This window comes from Rhagoletis pomonella, unplaced genomic scaffold (genome assembly GCF_013731165.1).
Source record: "Rhagoletis pomonella isolate Grant_MI unplaced genomic scaffold, Rhpom_1.0 Rhpom_scaffold_00007, whole genome shotgun sequence".
NCBI classification, from domain to species: domain Eukaryota; kingdom Metazoa; phylum Arthropoda; class Insecta; order Diptera; family Tephritidae; genus Rhagoletis; species Rhagoletis pomonella.
Window position 1 is genome coordinate 50,992,770 of NW_023458561.1, and position 16,745 is coordinate 51,009,514.

A 16,745-nucleotide genomic window follows, 5' to 3' on the forward strand; every position below is an offset into this window, starting at 1 on the left:
GCAAATTAACATCATCGGTAACTATAAAAGCAACAATTAAACAACACGTTGAACATTGTTTTGGGGCAATTTAAACCAAAAATCAGCCCACATTTTACAGTCCAAACAAAATAAAAGAAACAAGAGATCACAAGCAAACAAAAACAAAAAAGAAAAATTCAATGCTATGCAGAAAATTTTTGCTGAGCAGTGGAAAATCGCATGAAAACCAACAAATAAAAACCAGTAAAATACCGCCAGCGTAGCTGTTGTGCGCGCACGCCTATCTAAATTGTAGGCAGCAAGCAAAACAAAAGCAAACATTGCCAGCCCTACGAAAGGCATAGGCAGCAACAACAACGAAAAAAAGCAATTGCAGCAGTTATCTGGCGAAGTGTTGGCCCACCAACCACCACCACCAGCTCGGCTTCAACGCCGCGCCGTACCAGCCACATCGTAGGTGGTTGGTTGTTAGCAGTGCTGCCCTCATTTATGACCAGCTCGCCGACACCGTCACGCTGATCGCACGCGTTTATAATTCCGGCCCCTTTCGTTGGCGTTGCATTTTGATTTCATTGCGTTGCTTTCGTTTTTCCGCGCGCTTTTTAGCGTTTTAATTTTTCATTTAGTTTTAAAGTTTTGTTTTTGTTTTGCTGGATATTTTCAACGCCAACGCTTTTTGTACGGCAGCCTGTAGTCAAAGCCACAGTCAAAGCTTCCACAAACGCGGCTAATAGCGTTGACTACGTCGCCGCCGCCGCCGACGAAGACAACGACGACGACAACGACGATGATGATGTGCTCACCTAGTGGCTTCGTTTTGATTTTAATTGCAACTTTAATTTGGAATTGTTTGCAATTTGGTTGTGCAGTGCACAACGACGATAGCAGCAGCAATAACAACAACAGCAACAACACTAATAACCGTATTAGTGGCAATCGTGGTGGGCCCAACAGCACAGCGCGCCACATCAATCAAGATGCGCACGATCGTCGCTTTGCAGACGGTGTTGATGTAAATGATAGTGAGAAAGGCAGCAGCAGCACCCACAGCTCCATCAACAACAATGCCGTGGTTGGCGGTCGCCGTTTGCTGCGCATCGATATCACACGGAAGCACAGTGTTCATCTGAATGGTGTCGAGGTGAGTTCTGTTTATTTTATGGTTTGTATTTTTGTGGGTCAGCATGTATGGTTTTGCATTGGTTCGGTTTGTTGTCAGTTGAATTGCAGAAAAGCAGTATCACTGTGAATGTCGTACGATATTCGCGCTCAAAATAGGTCAATATCAAATACTATTTATGTGAAGACTAAGGTGAGAAGAACGGTAAAGTCGAAACTAAACTGTTAAGGTCTACATATATATACTATATATAAATATATCCAAATGACTTAGTTATTCTGATCGGGGGAAAGTTGGTCTCGACGGTCCGCGAGATTCTCCAATCTGCAATTAACGACCTGACCGGGTGGGCAGAAGGAAACCGTCTAGACGTTAATCCCACCAAAACCGAACTTGTTCTTTTCATCAAGCGGTACAAGATAGACAATGGAGCAAATCTTTAATTGCCAAAAGAGGCCAGGGCTACGATTAGGAAAACCTCTTTCTCGTCTCTGCAATTGCGACAAAAATCGTTAGAAGAGCAACTTAACATTTTTCCGCGCGTGCCCATCAGGCAATGTCCGGTGCCCGCATTGTGAGCAAAATTGACTTCCGTCCCCCTTCTTGCCAGCTCGTCGGCTAACCAGTTGCCAGGAATGTGCCAGGGACCCATACAACAGTCAAGGAGCATTTTGATGCCAGCAGGTTGAGAGTAGTCCTGCATTCTATTTATACTTTGGACGTTCTATCGTGAGATTTGGGAGATTTGATAGCAGCCTGGCTGTCAGAATAAATAGCGCTAGCGCGTCCTGGAGGGTGAAGGTTATGAGCCACCAATCAGCCTCCATTATGGCGTTTAGCTCTGCTTGAAAAACGCTACAATGGTCCGGTAAGCGAAAACTGAGGTATAGCGTGATTTCATGAGAGTAAAGACCGCTGCCCGCTCTTTCGTTAAGTTTGGAACCATCTGTATATATAGCCATAGACCCTGGGTTCAAGTCTGAGGCCTCTTCATATTCGTTCCCCTCTGGGATTCTTATGGAGAATTTGTTGTCTAAGCAGAGTAGGGGAGTGGTATAATCTAAATGTCGTAGATTATCCGGTAGAGTTTCTAGTACGTTTGCGTGTCCGAATCTAAGGTCTCTCCACGGATGGATCGTACTTAACCTGAACGTACTGCAACCGGCCAGTAGAGATCCACAGGTGGAAGATTTAACATTATTTACAGAGATTCAGTGGGTGTAGTGGCAGCCGTTCTCTGCACTCGTTCCACCTTGGCTCTAGACAAAATATTATTTAGCGTACGCCACAATACGGTGTAAAGGTTGGGTTTAATCACAGCTTTGTACATCCAGTGTACTATATGTGGTTTTATTCCTCATTTTTGCCTATAGCCGTCTTACAGGCATACAGGGTGGTATTGGCCTTCCTGGAGCGGCCTTCAATGCTTCGCTTCCAGCCCTGTTTCTTGTCTAAGCATTGATTTTAAACTAAAACGGTATTCTTTAGACTCCAGAAAAATAGATAGAAAAGAGTTTCAACCCGTGTTTTCGTAAAGGAACCATCAGGCCTCTTGAGCTAACCCAGCTTTGGGCGCAGAACATACACATAGCTCGCGGTCAAGATGAAGCTGGTTCATACCTGTGGTCAGAAAACGAATCTTTGCTCAGGGCTCTCCAGTTCAGAATTGACCAGCCTAACTAAGTTAGTGCTTACATTCAATATCTTATGCCCACTATAAAGGCTGTACTCGAAAAGCCTCGCGTTACATTTGCTGTTTCCCAAGATTTTATTCTGGGAAATAGAACCGCTACTCGCAGTATTCCACAAGACCCTACGCCTTCCCTGGAGGCAAGTATAAATAATATGGAAAGTATTCGGAGGCAATACTAAAGTATTTCCACTTATTACTATACTTGACTATGACATATTCTCGGTCTGGTCGAGTTTTCGTCGTATAGGATGTTGACACCACGTAAACCATCCAGTCCACTGAGTCATTGTTTTAACTAGAGATGGGCGCACCATACTGATTTCAAAATGGCCGGGATGGGCGGTGTCGGGAAGGTCTTTAAAAAAGTTTTGTGCGGGACGGCACCAAAATTCTTATCGACACATCGACACTATCGATAAAACTCGCATCATCCGCTAATTTAGAAAATCAGAGCTGCTGTAGCGGTGTTAACATAGGGTTTTGTATGCGGCAACATGAGCCTATTACCTGTAAGAGAAGTAGCGGCTTTAGAGTGCTGAGTAACCATCACTGGACGGTAACACGAATCGCTTTAGTCACTCAAGTCGAATTAACTATACAAAAAATTGGACCAAAGGAGAAACTCAAGTGATTTCCATGTCTTGATCCGATGGTATCTACAGAGCTTTGGTCGATCTTTACAAGTAGAGTCCATTAAATTCCCGGATTCAGGGAACGGAGGCAGGAAAGCTGGCATTCTCATTCAGGATCAGACGTCTGACATAAGAGCCAAGAGAAGCTCATTACTTACTATGCTTGGGTAGGTGAGGAGTTTCTGTTTGCTAACGGTGTCCTTTTTTGCAGAGATCGGCAGTGCGGTAAGTCGTTGCATAAATTACACCTTTATATTACCGGACGTTGACGTCACAGTTACTTGCGACAGATAACACGTTTTTATTTTCATTTAAAATATCATGAATAAGAAAATATACTAGTCCTAGACCACCCGTCCACCCCTTCTAAAACTGAGGGAAATTTTTTTTTAATTGAAAAAAAAAAAACAACGCAAAACTATTACTTACCAAATCAGGGATGGTCTATCTTTTGGTGTTAGCACCGACTTTCTGTTTCGAATGAAAGTGGATTAAACTGACCCGGAAGTCCACATAGACATACATGCTTTTACTACTTCAACTCGTCCTATACTCCTAAAATGGACGAAAATATTTTTATTGGAAAATGAAAAAATACGAATCACTAAGTCGGGGATGCTCTATCTTTTGGTCGTATTACCGACCTCCGCTTTCAGCCGGGTGTGGGTCAAACTGACCGTGAATATTAAAAAATGGTTAAATAATCAATTGGGTGTTATCCTTTCCATACCATACCATTTCTACGAAGAATATTTTTTGCATATAAAATATATGGGAAACTTTAAGCGTTCTCTAAATATTTTTTGATTAAAAAAAAAAATAAAATCAAGGGCATATTTTTTCGTAATAGAACAATCGTAGGGGGTGAGAGCACTAAAATTTCGACTTTACTTTTCTCACATGCATTTTGGACCACCCTAATGCACATACAAACACATCTAAAATTAGATGTAAAGATTATTTCGTTATGTAAGTTACACAGTTATCTTTTTGTGCTTAATTTGTTGCACTTTTCTTTATTAGCCCTAAGAAATGAGATCGCATAATGCCAGTGCTCATAGTTATAGCATTCCAGCTGAAATGAAATGCTGAGTGTTTTGACTTTTGTGAAGTCATTTGAAGTTTTTTAATTGTTTCCTCAACTAGCCCGCCCGCAAGCGGCGGCTTTTGTTTGTTTTCTCGCCTCTGCACAAGTTTTCACGCTTTTTGACCGAACTGACGTAATTTATGTAAATACCGGCAAAGAAAATTAAAAAAATGCATTAAAATTAGTTTTTCTTTTGTTTTCCATTTTATTAATGATTGTTATTTTTTCAAGTGTTGGGTAACATCTTCCCAAAGAAAAAATGAGTTGTGAAAAAATTTGATGCATTGTTTAATAACTAAGTTTGCAATAAGTTTCGTAAGGCGATAAAGTTGGCTGATGTATGCACATATGATTAGTAGGTGGGCTTTGAAGAGATATGTACCTACATATGTACATTTATTTTCGTATATGCAGTTACATACAGACATACAAACATACATATTTAAGAAAGTAAAAGTTTATGACTTGAGTTATATAATGAGTGCTGCACAAGTAATTAAATTTAACAGCAATTTATGAAATTGCACACATTCATAAAAAGGTCTGTGCAAATTTTTGTTTGAAAAATTTGTCTTCCATTGAAGTGCTGCAATTTTGTTGTTTTCATATTCCTGAAAGCTTTGGGTTTTTAACTAATTCTTAAATGCACTTTGCCCCTTATAATTGCAAACGAGCCATAGGTAAAAAAGTAAGTGCGCCTGGGCCACACTGATGTTACGTTACATATCTATTTATTTAGATCCCTACCTCTACCCCTGTTCGTTCTAATTACATTTATGGTTTCTGTTTTCTTTTATCTTAATTTTTATCTTTATACTCTATCGGTAACAAAATCGATAGTAAAATCCAACAAAATATCGTTAACAAAACCGATAAAAATATTGATAACCAAATCGATAAATATATCGATAACAAAATCGATAAAAATATCGAAAATAAAATCGATAAAAAATTCTGATAACAAAATCGATAAAAACTTCGATAGAGACTTCTTAATTTTTACTGTTAGCTAGGCACGTTTCACTCAAAGATTACACTGGACTGCCGCCTATCTCAGCAGGCGACGGAAAGGTAGACCGCTCTTCCTCTCACTTGGGTCCCTGGTCATAGGGACATAGAGGTAAATTGCATGCTAGATGAACTTGCAAGACAATGCACGACCAAGAAGATTTTTTCTGGTACAAAACGCATTGGTATGCCATATGCAAACTGCTTCTTAGGGAATTTCAATATAAACAAGTTGGCGAACGATGGAGGCAAAGCACGACTTGTCGAATTTCCAGGCAGAAGTGGCCTAAATGGGACCTAAGTGAGGTTTCAAACACCGATGTAAGATGCCTGATGCGATTCATCAGTTACACGAAATAGTTGAACAGGTGGATAATTAAATAGTGTCAGCCTGTGGTAACACAATGGGCCCTCTATTTATGACCTAAGCGTCCATGTGCAGGCGGCAGCCATTCCTACATAAATGTTGAACCCAAAGAAGCCTCCAATAGCTCAGATTATAAATATACTAATTTAAAACATATTTTTCTTTGAAGCTTTCTATACTTAAAAAGAAATCACGTACGACATTTTTCAAGTCCGCCACTCCAGATCAAACAAGTTCTCTTAAGTTTAATGTGTAAACTTTTGGGCGAGAACAACCGCTTCTGCTACAAGGTAATTGATGTTCTAAAATGAACGACTCAGTGGCTGTTTATGACCCGTTGGAACTTTTTCATGAAAGTCTCTTATTGTTTTATATGCTGCGGCTTTTATGGATTTTTCAATGTGTCTTTCTAGCCTGTGAGTTTGCCAAATTTTTATTTAGTTACTCCAACGCAAACTTTTACTTCCAATTTAGAACTCTTTATAATTTCACTAGTTTGCCAAGACAAGTCGTTCCACTGACAACAATGGAATTCTCCACAAAGGCTTTATAATAATAACAAAGCAGTTAATAAACCTCTTTCTCAGCCGACTCTGCTTTTAGCGAATCTCTGAGGCGTAGCAAAAGCTACGCAGTTTAAATTATTTAATGAAAATTGTTGGAAAGGAATGCTTAAGAATGTTCTCTTACACAAAGTGTGTTTGCATATGTGAACTACTTAAATACGAATAAAACTAGAGCAAAATCTAAGTTAAGCTAGAATAGACGAAGGTTGGCCGTTGATTTCGTTGTCTTGACAAAAGCCTACACATCTAATGGAGTTCATTCGAAATGAAGTATTTAGTACCTACTACCTAATGATTTGTAACGATGGCCATCTTCAAGCCCTTCTTGACGAAATTACACGCATTACACACAGACATCTGAAGAAGGCTTTGGAACAAAAATGGTGCTGCGTAGCGCGTGGGTATGTCCAAGGCAAATAGACAGGGGTTTTCTTAAAACCTTGGAGCAGCTGGTTGATCTGGGAAGAACGGCAGAGATCAGCCTGTTTGGAAGTTGGAGGGGGTGCGACGGGGCGCCCTTTCCGGGATCGAGGGTGCTTCGGACTAGCGCGCGTCGACGTCCAAAGTAAGGCCCCCGTAGAAAGAGTTAGACTTTAGATCTCTTGGTGCTTAGCTTACTCAGGGTTCGGATACTCTAAAAATCACTACATGATTGGCCTAGCCACAATCAGTTTCTTATCTTCTAAGATCTCCTCAAGGGATATTTGGGAAACGTACCAGTGAGCTATTGAGGGGTCACTTGTAGGAAAGTTTCCATCTATCTCAAATTTACGCATCCAGATCACAGTCGCGTTTTCTATGCCGTAAGTATCTAAGTGCTCTGGTAGCCAAGTAGAAACCATTCGGAGAGCATAAGTAAAGAAAGATATGCGTCAGTTGTATGGGGGAGCAGACTTTCAATCAATAGAATGAGAAGTGTTCTTGCGAGGTTTCAAAGAATTATTGCCATGTCCTGTACGGGAGCTTTCTCTATAACTCCTGGCGCTGCTCTTGATGCACTGCTGCACTTACGATCGCTTTGTGTCTACATACGTGGGGAAGCCTTAAAAGTCACCAGCAGACTATAACGAAACGGATGTTGGTATAACACTGAGTGCGGCGAGGCGGAAATTGCTGGCGGCAGAGATCTGAGCACTTGTGTCTTTTAAATGCTACAGGATATTACGTCAATATTCCCTTTCTTGAAGAGATTCTATAATGTTGAGTTCCCTGAGGCTGCATGCTGGCTTAATACCAGCAATGAGCCCGGACTCACACTTTGTCGAATCTTCACTGATGGCTCTAAAACGGACTCTGGGTTAGGATCTGGGGTCTTTATGGAAGTTAATGGAGATAAGTTTCATTTTTCTCTTGGAGGATTATGCTTCGGTCGTCCAGGCTGAGGTACTTGCAATCCTCAAGAGTACCTGGTAATGAGACAACTGATCATTTGGCCAGAGTTGACTAAGACCAGGCATTCCTCGGTCCGCAAGCAGTTCTAGCACTACCCACCTAGGCTATCGAAGCCATCATCAGAAATTGGATAAACACTTGGCGCAGCAAAAGACTGGGCAAAACTCGTTTTGCCTTCAATCTCAGAAGGTCTATATAGTTTTTTGCTCTCACTGGGCAGACGGGACTGCAGACAACTTTTTGGACTGCTGACTGGCCACTGCACGTGGCACAAACACCTGATTGTGATAAGCGTACATGACCCCTCTATTTGTCAATCCTGCCTTGAAGAGGCTGAGAGGGTAACACTTTATGTACGTCTGCCCCGCCTTTGCAAGAATTTGGTATGAGAAATTCGGCCACGATGTTTGGATAGACGATCACCTGAGCTCTTTGACAACCAACAATCTGCTTAGGTTTAATCGTAAATCGTGCAGATTTAAAACAGATTAAAAGGGACATGAAAACAGTACAATGGACGATATGTAGTCTGAATGGTTCCGACAAAAAAGGCAAATAAAAAGAATGCCAAATTTTAAGTTCTTAGCTGCATAAATAGAGGAGGTATTAATCTAAATTTTAGTCAAATATCTCTAAAACTGAAATAATTGAGATATGTGTAAATCGACACAGCTCGTTATGCTGATCACTTTGGTGTAACCTTATATGAACCCAGCCTCTTCTGCTTCTGGTACTTATAACCACCGGGTCAATGTTATTGTATTCATTAAAGTTATAGAAACTGATTTAATCATTTGCGATCAAACTTCAGACGAATAGCCAATATGTTGAGCTCAAGCTTGTGACCGCAAAATTAAACATATCAGCTTTGTATCGAAGTGTTGCAAATTAATCAGCACCGCAGCGATTTAACGATAAAATTTGTCATTCAAATGTTGAGCGACAGACAGGCGAGACTGACAATTTAATCTAATAATAAAACCAGCTTAGAAAAGTATTTAACTGGCTAACTCGGTTGCAAGCAATTGCATTTAAGTACATATATGTGCCTTAGGGTGGTTCTTAAATGTAGAAAGCGAATTTTTACATCAGATTTCCTAAGCCTAAAACCCTACGTCGATGCTACTATAGTCGAAGACATCGCATATCAATTTTGGTCCCGATTGGAGCCGGTTGAGGCGTGTCGCACAGGAGGCAAAGTTCAGATACCTCTATGGAGACTCAAAAAACAAAATACATTTTTGTTTTACGTTTAATACCCAAAATCGATACTACTATAGTGGAATTCGACACATATAAATTTTGGTCTGGATTGAAGTCGGTTAAGGTGTGTCCGATTGAGGTGAGAACTAAAAAAATTCTTCATTTGATTTTAAGGAGCACCCTAATGTGCATTCGTACACGAAATGTATAAATACACACGTACATATGTATGTACGCATTTTATTAGCACGTAAATGTTTGTATTTGCATCTGCACATTTGGCACCTGATAAATTGTCACTCATAGCAATGATGCCTGCCTGCATCGGTGATACTTTGACAGCTGTTGCATATCATTAGCATATTTGTATAAATTTAACTGACAAAGAAACAAATATATCTGAATATTTCTTTAATAGGCTAGTTATTACCTTGCCTAGAATTGTAGGCACATACATATGTAGACGGGTAGATTTGTATGTTCGTAAGAAATTAAATTAGCGTGCCAGTTATTTATTTGATCTCAATGATGAAATAATTAATTTTGCAGGGAGTGGATAGGGCGTGAATGCAGGTTTACCTATAAGTATCTACATGGGAATTAAACTAATAAATAGCGGGCTTTCGTTATTGCTACCATGACATTTTATTTTAGCCAATGAAAATGGAGCATTTGAATAGTCTTTAATTGCCAAAGATGCCTGTGCTGTTTGAATAAAATATATAAATTAACTAGCTTATACCCGCGGGTTTCACCCCGCGCTTTTATACAAATATGAAAAATAATTTAATGATGTTAGATTTTATTTCTGTGCCCATTTCGTTATAGCTCGTTATTTTTTAAGCGGGTTAAAGTATTTAGGTTGTTTAAAACTATGAAATTATAAAATCTCGTCTGCGCGCTAGGCATACGAAAGATATCAATCCCTCTAAGTTTACCTTAAAATGGTTCTAGGTATACGACGCGTGAACGAGTAACCTTCTTGGAGGTGCCACGGCGGGTTCTAATATCTCCAACTCAAATTTAGTAACCTGGCCTTGATAAAATACCACTTCTCATTACTGTAGCAAATGCCTCAAGAGAGCTTTAGATTATAAGGCCGAACCCGGCTCTCCCTTTTCCATTTAATGAAATTTATTCTGTCAGTACGGCACTTATAAAATAAATCTCCATAACAAATCTAAAATACTTCGAGAGATTTTCTATCCTTCCAGAGATATGTATTAAGAAGTTTTTAGTATGTATGGGAGGCATTCCTTTTTTAATAACTCACATTTTTTCCATGAGTAATTGATACATTTTGCATACACAACTCCATACCAAGTTCGAGTATTCTTCCACAAACACTTCCAGGGATATGTGGCCAGAAAAAGTAAATTTGTACTGGAAGTGCCACGCCCCTTTTTCTTATAACCCTAATCTTCTTCCATGAATTTAGAATTGATTTTACATACCCCAGTACCAAGTCCCAGTACTCTACCTTGAACACCTTTAGAGATAAGCAGAATAAAACAGTAAATTTGTACGGGAGGAACCATGTCCCCTTTTCGAATAACGCAAATTTTTCTCCATGAGTATGGAATTAGTTTTGTATACTCATCTCGGTGCCAAGTTCCAGTCCTCTGCAATAAACACCTCCAGAGATATGCAGCATAGAAAAATCAATTTGCATGGGAGTTGCCACACCACCTTTTCCAATAACTCTCATTTTTCTCCATGAGTATGGTATTAGCTTCACATACATACATACATATGTATTTCCATACCAAGCTTGAGTGCTTTACCCCAAACATTTGAAGAGATATGCAATATGAAACTTTCAGTCAGTATGGGAGGTGCTACTCCTCTTTTCCAAAAACGTCCATTTTCCTCCGTCAATATGAACATGATTTCACACAGTGTTGGCAAACTGTTAATCTGATTAACGATTAAAAATTAACGATTAAAATGTTAATCGCGTTTGACGATTAAAATTAATTAGTCGTAATCAACTGTACGATTAATGATAACATTTTTTTAATCGTTAATCGCTGGCTGCGATTACGTTTAATTAATTTAAAACATTAATCGTTAATCCAATTAAAAATAAAATCTGATTAATTTGTCTAGTTTGTCCGAGTTTGAAAATCCGTTTAGTCGTTTCCGCGTATTACTTTAATTAAACTTTTTTAACAGGTGGCAACTCTTAAGAAAAGTAGCCTATTTTCCAATCTAGGTCATAAGCTATCTGTGTGCAAATTTTCATGCAAATCCATTCAGTCGTTTCCGCGTATTAATTTAATGAAACTTTTTTAACAGGTGGCAACTCTTAAGAAAGGTAGCCTATTTTCCATTCTAGGTCATAAGCTATCTGCTTGCAAAATTTCATGCAAATCCATTCAGTCGTTTCCGCGTATTAATTTAATGAAACTTTTTTAACAGGTGGCAACTCTTAAAAAAAGTAGCCTATTTTCCAACCTAGGTCATAAGCTATCTGTGTGAAAATTTTCATGCAAATCCATTCAGTCTTTCCCGCATATTAAATAAATTAAACTTTTTAACAGGTGGCAACTCTTAAAAAATAGCCTATTAAGCAATCTGGCCCATAAGCTATCTGCGTACCAAATTTCATGAAAATCCTTTCAGTCGTTTCCGCGTGATGATTTCCCAAACATCCAAACATACAAACTTTCACATTTATAATATTAGTAAGATAAATAGAAACTTGCTTTCTCAATTCCTCTTATGTTCTCCCTAAACCTTTGGGCTATCGAAATCTGTATATTTAAACAGAAAAGTGATTTTTGTTTGCCCAACCTATAGTACTTGAACCGAATGGCGGATACAGTGACGACCCCCTCCATCGACGAAAAAATAAAAACACCGAACTTAATCATAATTAGGCATTTATGTATATGAGAAAAATACTAATAAAAAAGTGTTTCAAAAAAAAAAATGGCATTCATATTTTCAGCACACGTCCACACCGGACGTCCGGATATGCACTGCTTTTTACCGGGTTGGCTGTTGTTTGTGAAGAAATGCGAATTGTGCAGAATTTTCAATAGCTAAAATTTTGATACTTTTTGACCGACATCAAAAAAAGGAGAAGATTATCAATTTGACGGAATATTTTTTTATTTTTTAGTGTACACTGCGGCGAAAAGTATTGGCACAGCAAATTTTTCACAATATATGCAACCATTTTTTTTTCTAATATTTTTCGGCCAATTTTTTATAAAAATATGGTTCATTCTACAACAAAAACATAAAAATATAATTATTACACTTTGTGCAAAACTTGCAAAAGTACAAGTTTTAAGTAGCTAAGAATTACCATTGAGTTTTGGTATTTTTTTACGCAGTCTCTTTCATACAAAATTTTTTTTTCGAAAATATTTTACATGGAAAAAATTCTCAAAAATCAAAAATGACTAGAATTTCATGGGCTGCAAAACTGCATACTAAAAAAAATTCCAAAAAATCTGATGGCTAATACTTTCAAAAATGACAAGGTTGTTCAAATATTTCAAAAGGTTCAGTATAAGAGCGATGCAAATTCATATAAATATATAAATAACAAATGTATGTATTTACAGATTATGTTATTTTTTATGAAGGAAAATTTAAAGGAAACCACCAGTTGTTAGACATATTTCTAGTAACTCGGAAAATCCCGGCGTTTTTAATAGCAACTCGAAGCCATTTGGCAGGTTTTTGAATCGGCTCTTGGGAAAGAAAAAAATTTTCAGTGGTAACCCTGATGCATTGCATACATACATACATAAGTGTACTTACTTATCACTCCGAATGCAGTTATGCAAAGGTTTGCAAAGTTTTAGCGCGAGCTGAGCTAAATATGGCACCACCCTTCGCCTCATATTTCGTATAAGCAAATGACCTCTTACATAAACACACATACCTACATACATATGCCGCAATTATGCTTTAGAATCGAACAGGTGATTATCATACGATATTGTTTATGAATACCAACGCTTGTCTAAACTTTACAAAAAGTGTCCAACTGACAAAAAATCATCAGAAAAACTCACCTATCGGCTGATGGCTTAATGCCAATACGTTGAGTCATGCAATTATAGTTGTTGCATTAAAAAGGTAAATAAAAATACGCAAGCATTGCTACAAAAATGTAATGGATGTGCAGATATAAAAGAGATATCAAAAATTAATGACCATTTTGAACAAAAAACGCTGATCGTGTATACTTGTGCTGAAGTATGTATATACAGGTTCGTATATACATTGGGGTGGTCCAACAAGTAATGTTCGAATTTTAATGCTCTCACCTCCTAGGATTGGAAAAGCTGTTTTTCCTCATTTAAAAGACACGGAAACCTTTGAGCACTTTGAGCGACCTCTAGACATTTTTTGGTTTCAAAATAAAAAATAAATTTTAAATAAATATCCATATTTCGGACAACCAGAACACCAACTAGCATTAGAAGTGTAATAGCGTTTTCTTTTCTCGCAAAAAGGCTGCACTTATTCTGCCCTGTTTTAGCGCTGTCAAATTTTCATGTTCTTTTCTCAGCCTTTTCCCAGGCTACTTTTTCCAACAACAAACAGATTAAATATATTAAAATAAATTCTTGTATTTTTTTTCAAACATTTATTCAGGTAGTTCAAGTCTTTTCTTTCTGCGATCAAAATAATAGCATCTTAATATTTTGACCAGTTTTGACTATTTTTCTTTTGTTTCTTTAATGTTTGTTATTTGTTTATAAAAGCTTAGCTAGTTGTACAACAAACACCTTATAACTTCACACTCCAAACTTAGTACAAAATTTATAAAAATACGGCAGGAAAAAAACAATTTTTTTTATAAATATTCTATGTAAAAAGTTTGAAATTTTCGTGAAACTTTACAGAATTTTTATAATTTTTGTACGAAATTTGGAGTGCGAAGTCATATGGTGTTTGTTGTACAACTGGCTAAACTTTTATAAACAAATAATAAACATTAAATAAAAAAAAGAAAAATTGTCAAAACTGGTCAAAATGTTGAGGTGCTATTTTCTTACAGGCACTGTATATTCTAATACTTAAATATGTATCAAATGTTTTTGTGAACAAATAAATAATTAAAAGTACTTCATAAAAACTAAAATATCACTTCAAGTCTATTAGTTAGTATTAAGTGAAATTAGGTACGTCTGCAGGTAACTTGCATTGCGTTCAGATTTGCTCTTCCTCTATTACATTTCCGTGAAGGAAGTTAGATATAAGTTCTTGAATATTGTTAAGAGCTTCCATTCTTTCTCTGTGACGCCGCTCGTGCGCCTCCTCTTTTTCTCTTGAAATACTTATTAACGTCTCCTGCACAGAAACCACTTTCCTCTTAGCAACATTTTTGCTTGTTGTTGGCACATCTACGCTTTTTGTTACTACCGCCTGGCTACTCATTTGAACTTCTGGTTCAATTGAGTCATCAATTGCGGCTATGGTTTCGAGCTATTGGGCGAACCCGATTCTCTGCCTCTTAGCTCCAGACGTATGGTTGTTTTCTACCGCTGCTTTCTTCCTTTTTATCAAAGTTTTATACCTATCCTCGCATTGCTTTGCCGGTCTTCTTTCAATCTCTGTAGATATCCTCACCCACATTTCTTTTTTGTTACGCATGGCTTTCATCGGACCAATTTCAGGCAGGTAGCTCCTGTACTTATTGAGCAGAAGTCGCGTTTCACCTTCTGTCCACACTGCAATAACAACATATTTATTTTTATTATTTGCAATGCGAAGAAGTTGTGTGCTATTTATACTTACTAATTATGCGCTTAATGCACAGGCTCTCATTTGTTTCCTCCTCCATTATAAATACTATTTCCTTTTATGTTTTAGTATAAATATTATTTGCACCGATCAATTCCAAAAACTAATAAACACACAAAGTATCAAACAGCTGATTTGTGACAGGGTAGCCTTTTATCTCTTTCATTTTCATATAAAGAACGCAGCATTTTCTCCGCTTTGAGGGCAGCACAAAGCAAGAGGTGCCATATAAAAGTTCGAAACTTTTTTTGAGAAAAGAAAACGCTATAAGAGTATACATAGTTGGCAGGTATTGTACTGTAAGAGGTAAGAGGTGACCTACAACATCTACACTCTTCCCACGGGGTCTTCATCTTTTTGTATTTCAGCGACGATGTGAGATAGGGACTTTCTATATCTCTGGAAGGGTTCATTGTAGAGTACTCGAATATGCTATGGAGATACATACATATATGAAGGCAATCGCATACTCATGTGGAAACTTGGGACTGTTTGGAATGGGGGCGTTGTGTGTGTTTGATAATTTCAGCTCACAATTTGATCCGACAGGTGGAGCTGGAGTCGAGTTATTACCAAAAGTTTTATTTATTGGTTTCGTAAAGGGAAATACTGCTATGAAAAAAATTTGGACGCCAAGTGGATCAGGAGTCGAGTCAGTATTAAAAATTCGTATTTATGATGCTCATATTCTTGATATGTGTTGGTAATGGTAAGGGCAATACCTTTGCCACCAGGTGGCGCTGGAGTCGAGTTATTACTAAAAAACATCAAGTGAGAAAAAATGTCGTGAATGACCCGCTGCATTTATATGATATTGGTTAAAGCTTGGACGGCATTTTTATAGAAAAACAACAAACAAAACATGAAAAACATTACGAATATTAAAAAAAAATCAGCACGTGGTCATTTGTTTCAGTCACTGTATATACATACATACAAGGCAACCCATTTGCGATGCCTGCCTTGAAAAAAAACGACATGGCGAATCTTTTATTCGTATATTGAGTAATACAAGTATGAGTGCCATTTGTGGGTCATATTTTCGTTTTCTTAAAAATTGATAATCATGCGAGAACAAGAATACGCCTCAGTGTTATTGTTTTCACCTCGACTAGATTTGTAGGCCTCAAGCAATTAAGAGCGTGTGACGAATTTACATATTCGTGTATACATTTAATTACATTTTTTTTAAATTTTATAAAAAACTAATCATGAATACCATTTTGGCAAAAGTACTGTACCAACATTATGTTGAAAAAAAAAAATTAAAAATAAATTTGGAAAAAACGATATCGCGTCTAATGAACTTTGCCGGTCGCGCGCAATCCAGCTGCAATTAGTGCTAACAATGCTAAAAATAACAGCAATAGCCGCAGTGACGGCAGCAATTGACACTTGGCGACTTGCATGCTATAAACCTATTGCTTTAAACATTTGTACATCCGTATCTATGTGCTTCTATATGTACATATGTACATTAGGCTGCCTCTCACGAGTTGCGGGCTTTCACCGGAATTATAAAATTTTATATGTTAAAATATTTCGGAAAAATATTAAGATTTATGTGACGTGTACCGATTTGAAATAATATACAAAAATTTCATTGCTTTGATTCCATTGTTTAAATTTTATTTATAAAAAACTCGATATTTGGAGGTGTTTTCAAGTCTTCATATTTATTATTTATTTTTGCAAATAAATTGGCGTCTATTCTGGTCTTAAAATATAATGAATTTTATAATTCCAATGGAAAAGCATATCCGGTTCTTTTTTTTGTATGGAGGATGATGCACCCTAATGTGCACACATGCATATAATGGTGTTTTTCTCTTTTTTTATATCGTTGGTCTTCGATCAAACGTGCCTACAAGCAATAGAAGTGATAGCACATTTTTGTAAGCTGAGTCTAGCAGTTCTTTGTTA

At 37.5% G+C, this 16,745-nt stretch overlaps 1 protein-coding gene across 1 annotated transcript in view; it reads left to right on the plus strand.

Moving 5' to 3' along the window:
• The window catches only part of LOC118743880, a 45,598-nt gene that overhangs the window by 6,738 nt on the left and 22,115 nt on the right, over window positions 1–16,745 (plus strand). The window contains exon 2 of the mRNA XM_036476642.1: window positions 852–1,123. Within this exon, the coding sequence (XP_036332535.1) occupies window positions 852–1,123 (272 nt within the window). The remainder of the gene's footprint in view (window positions 1–851; window positions 1,124–16,745) is intronic.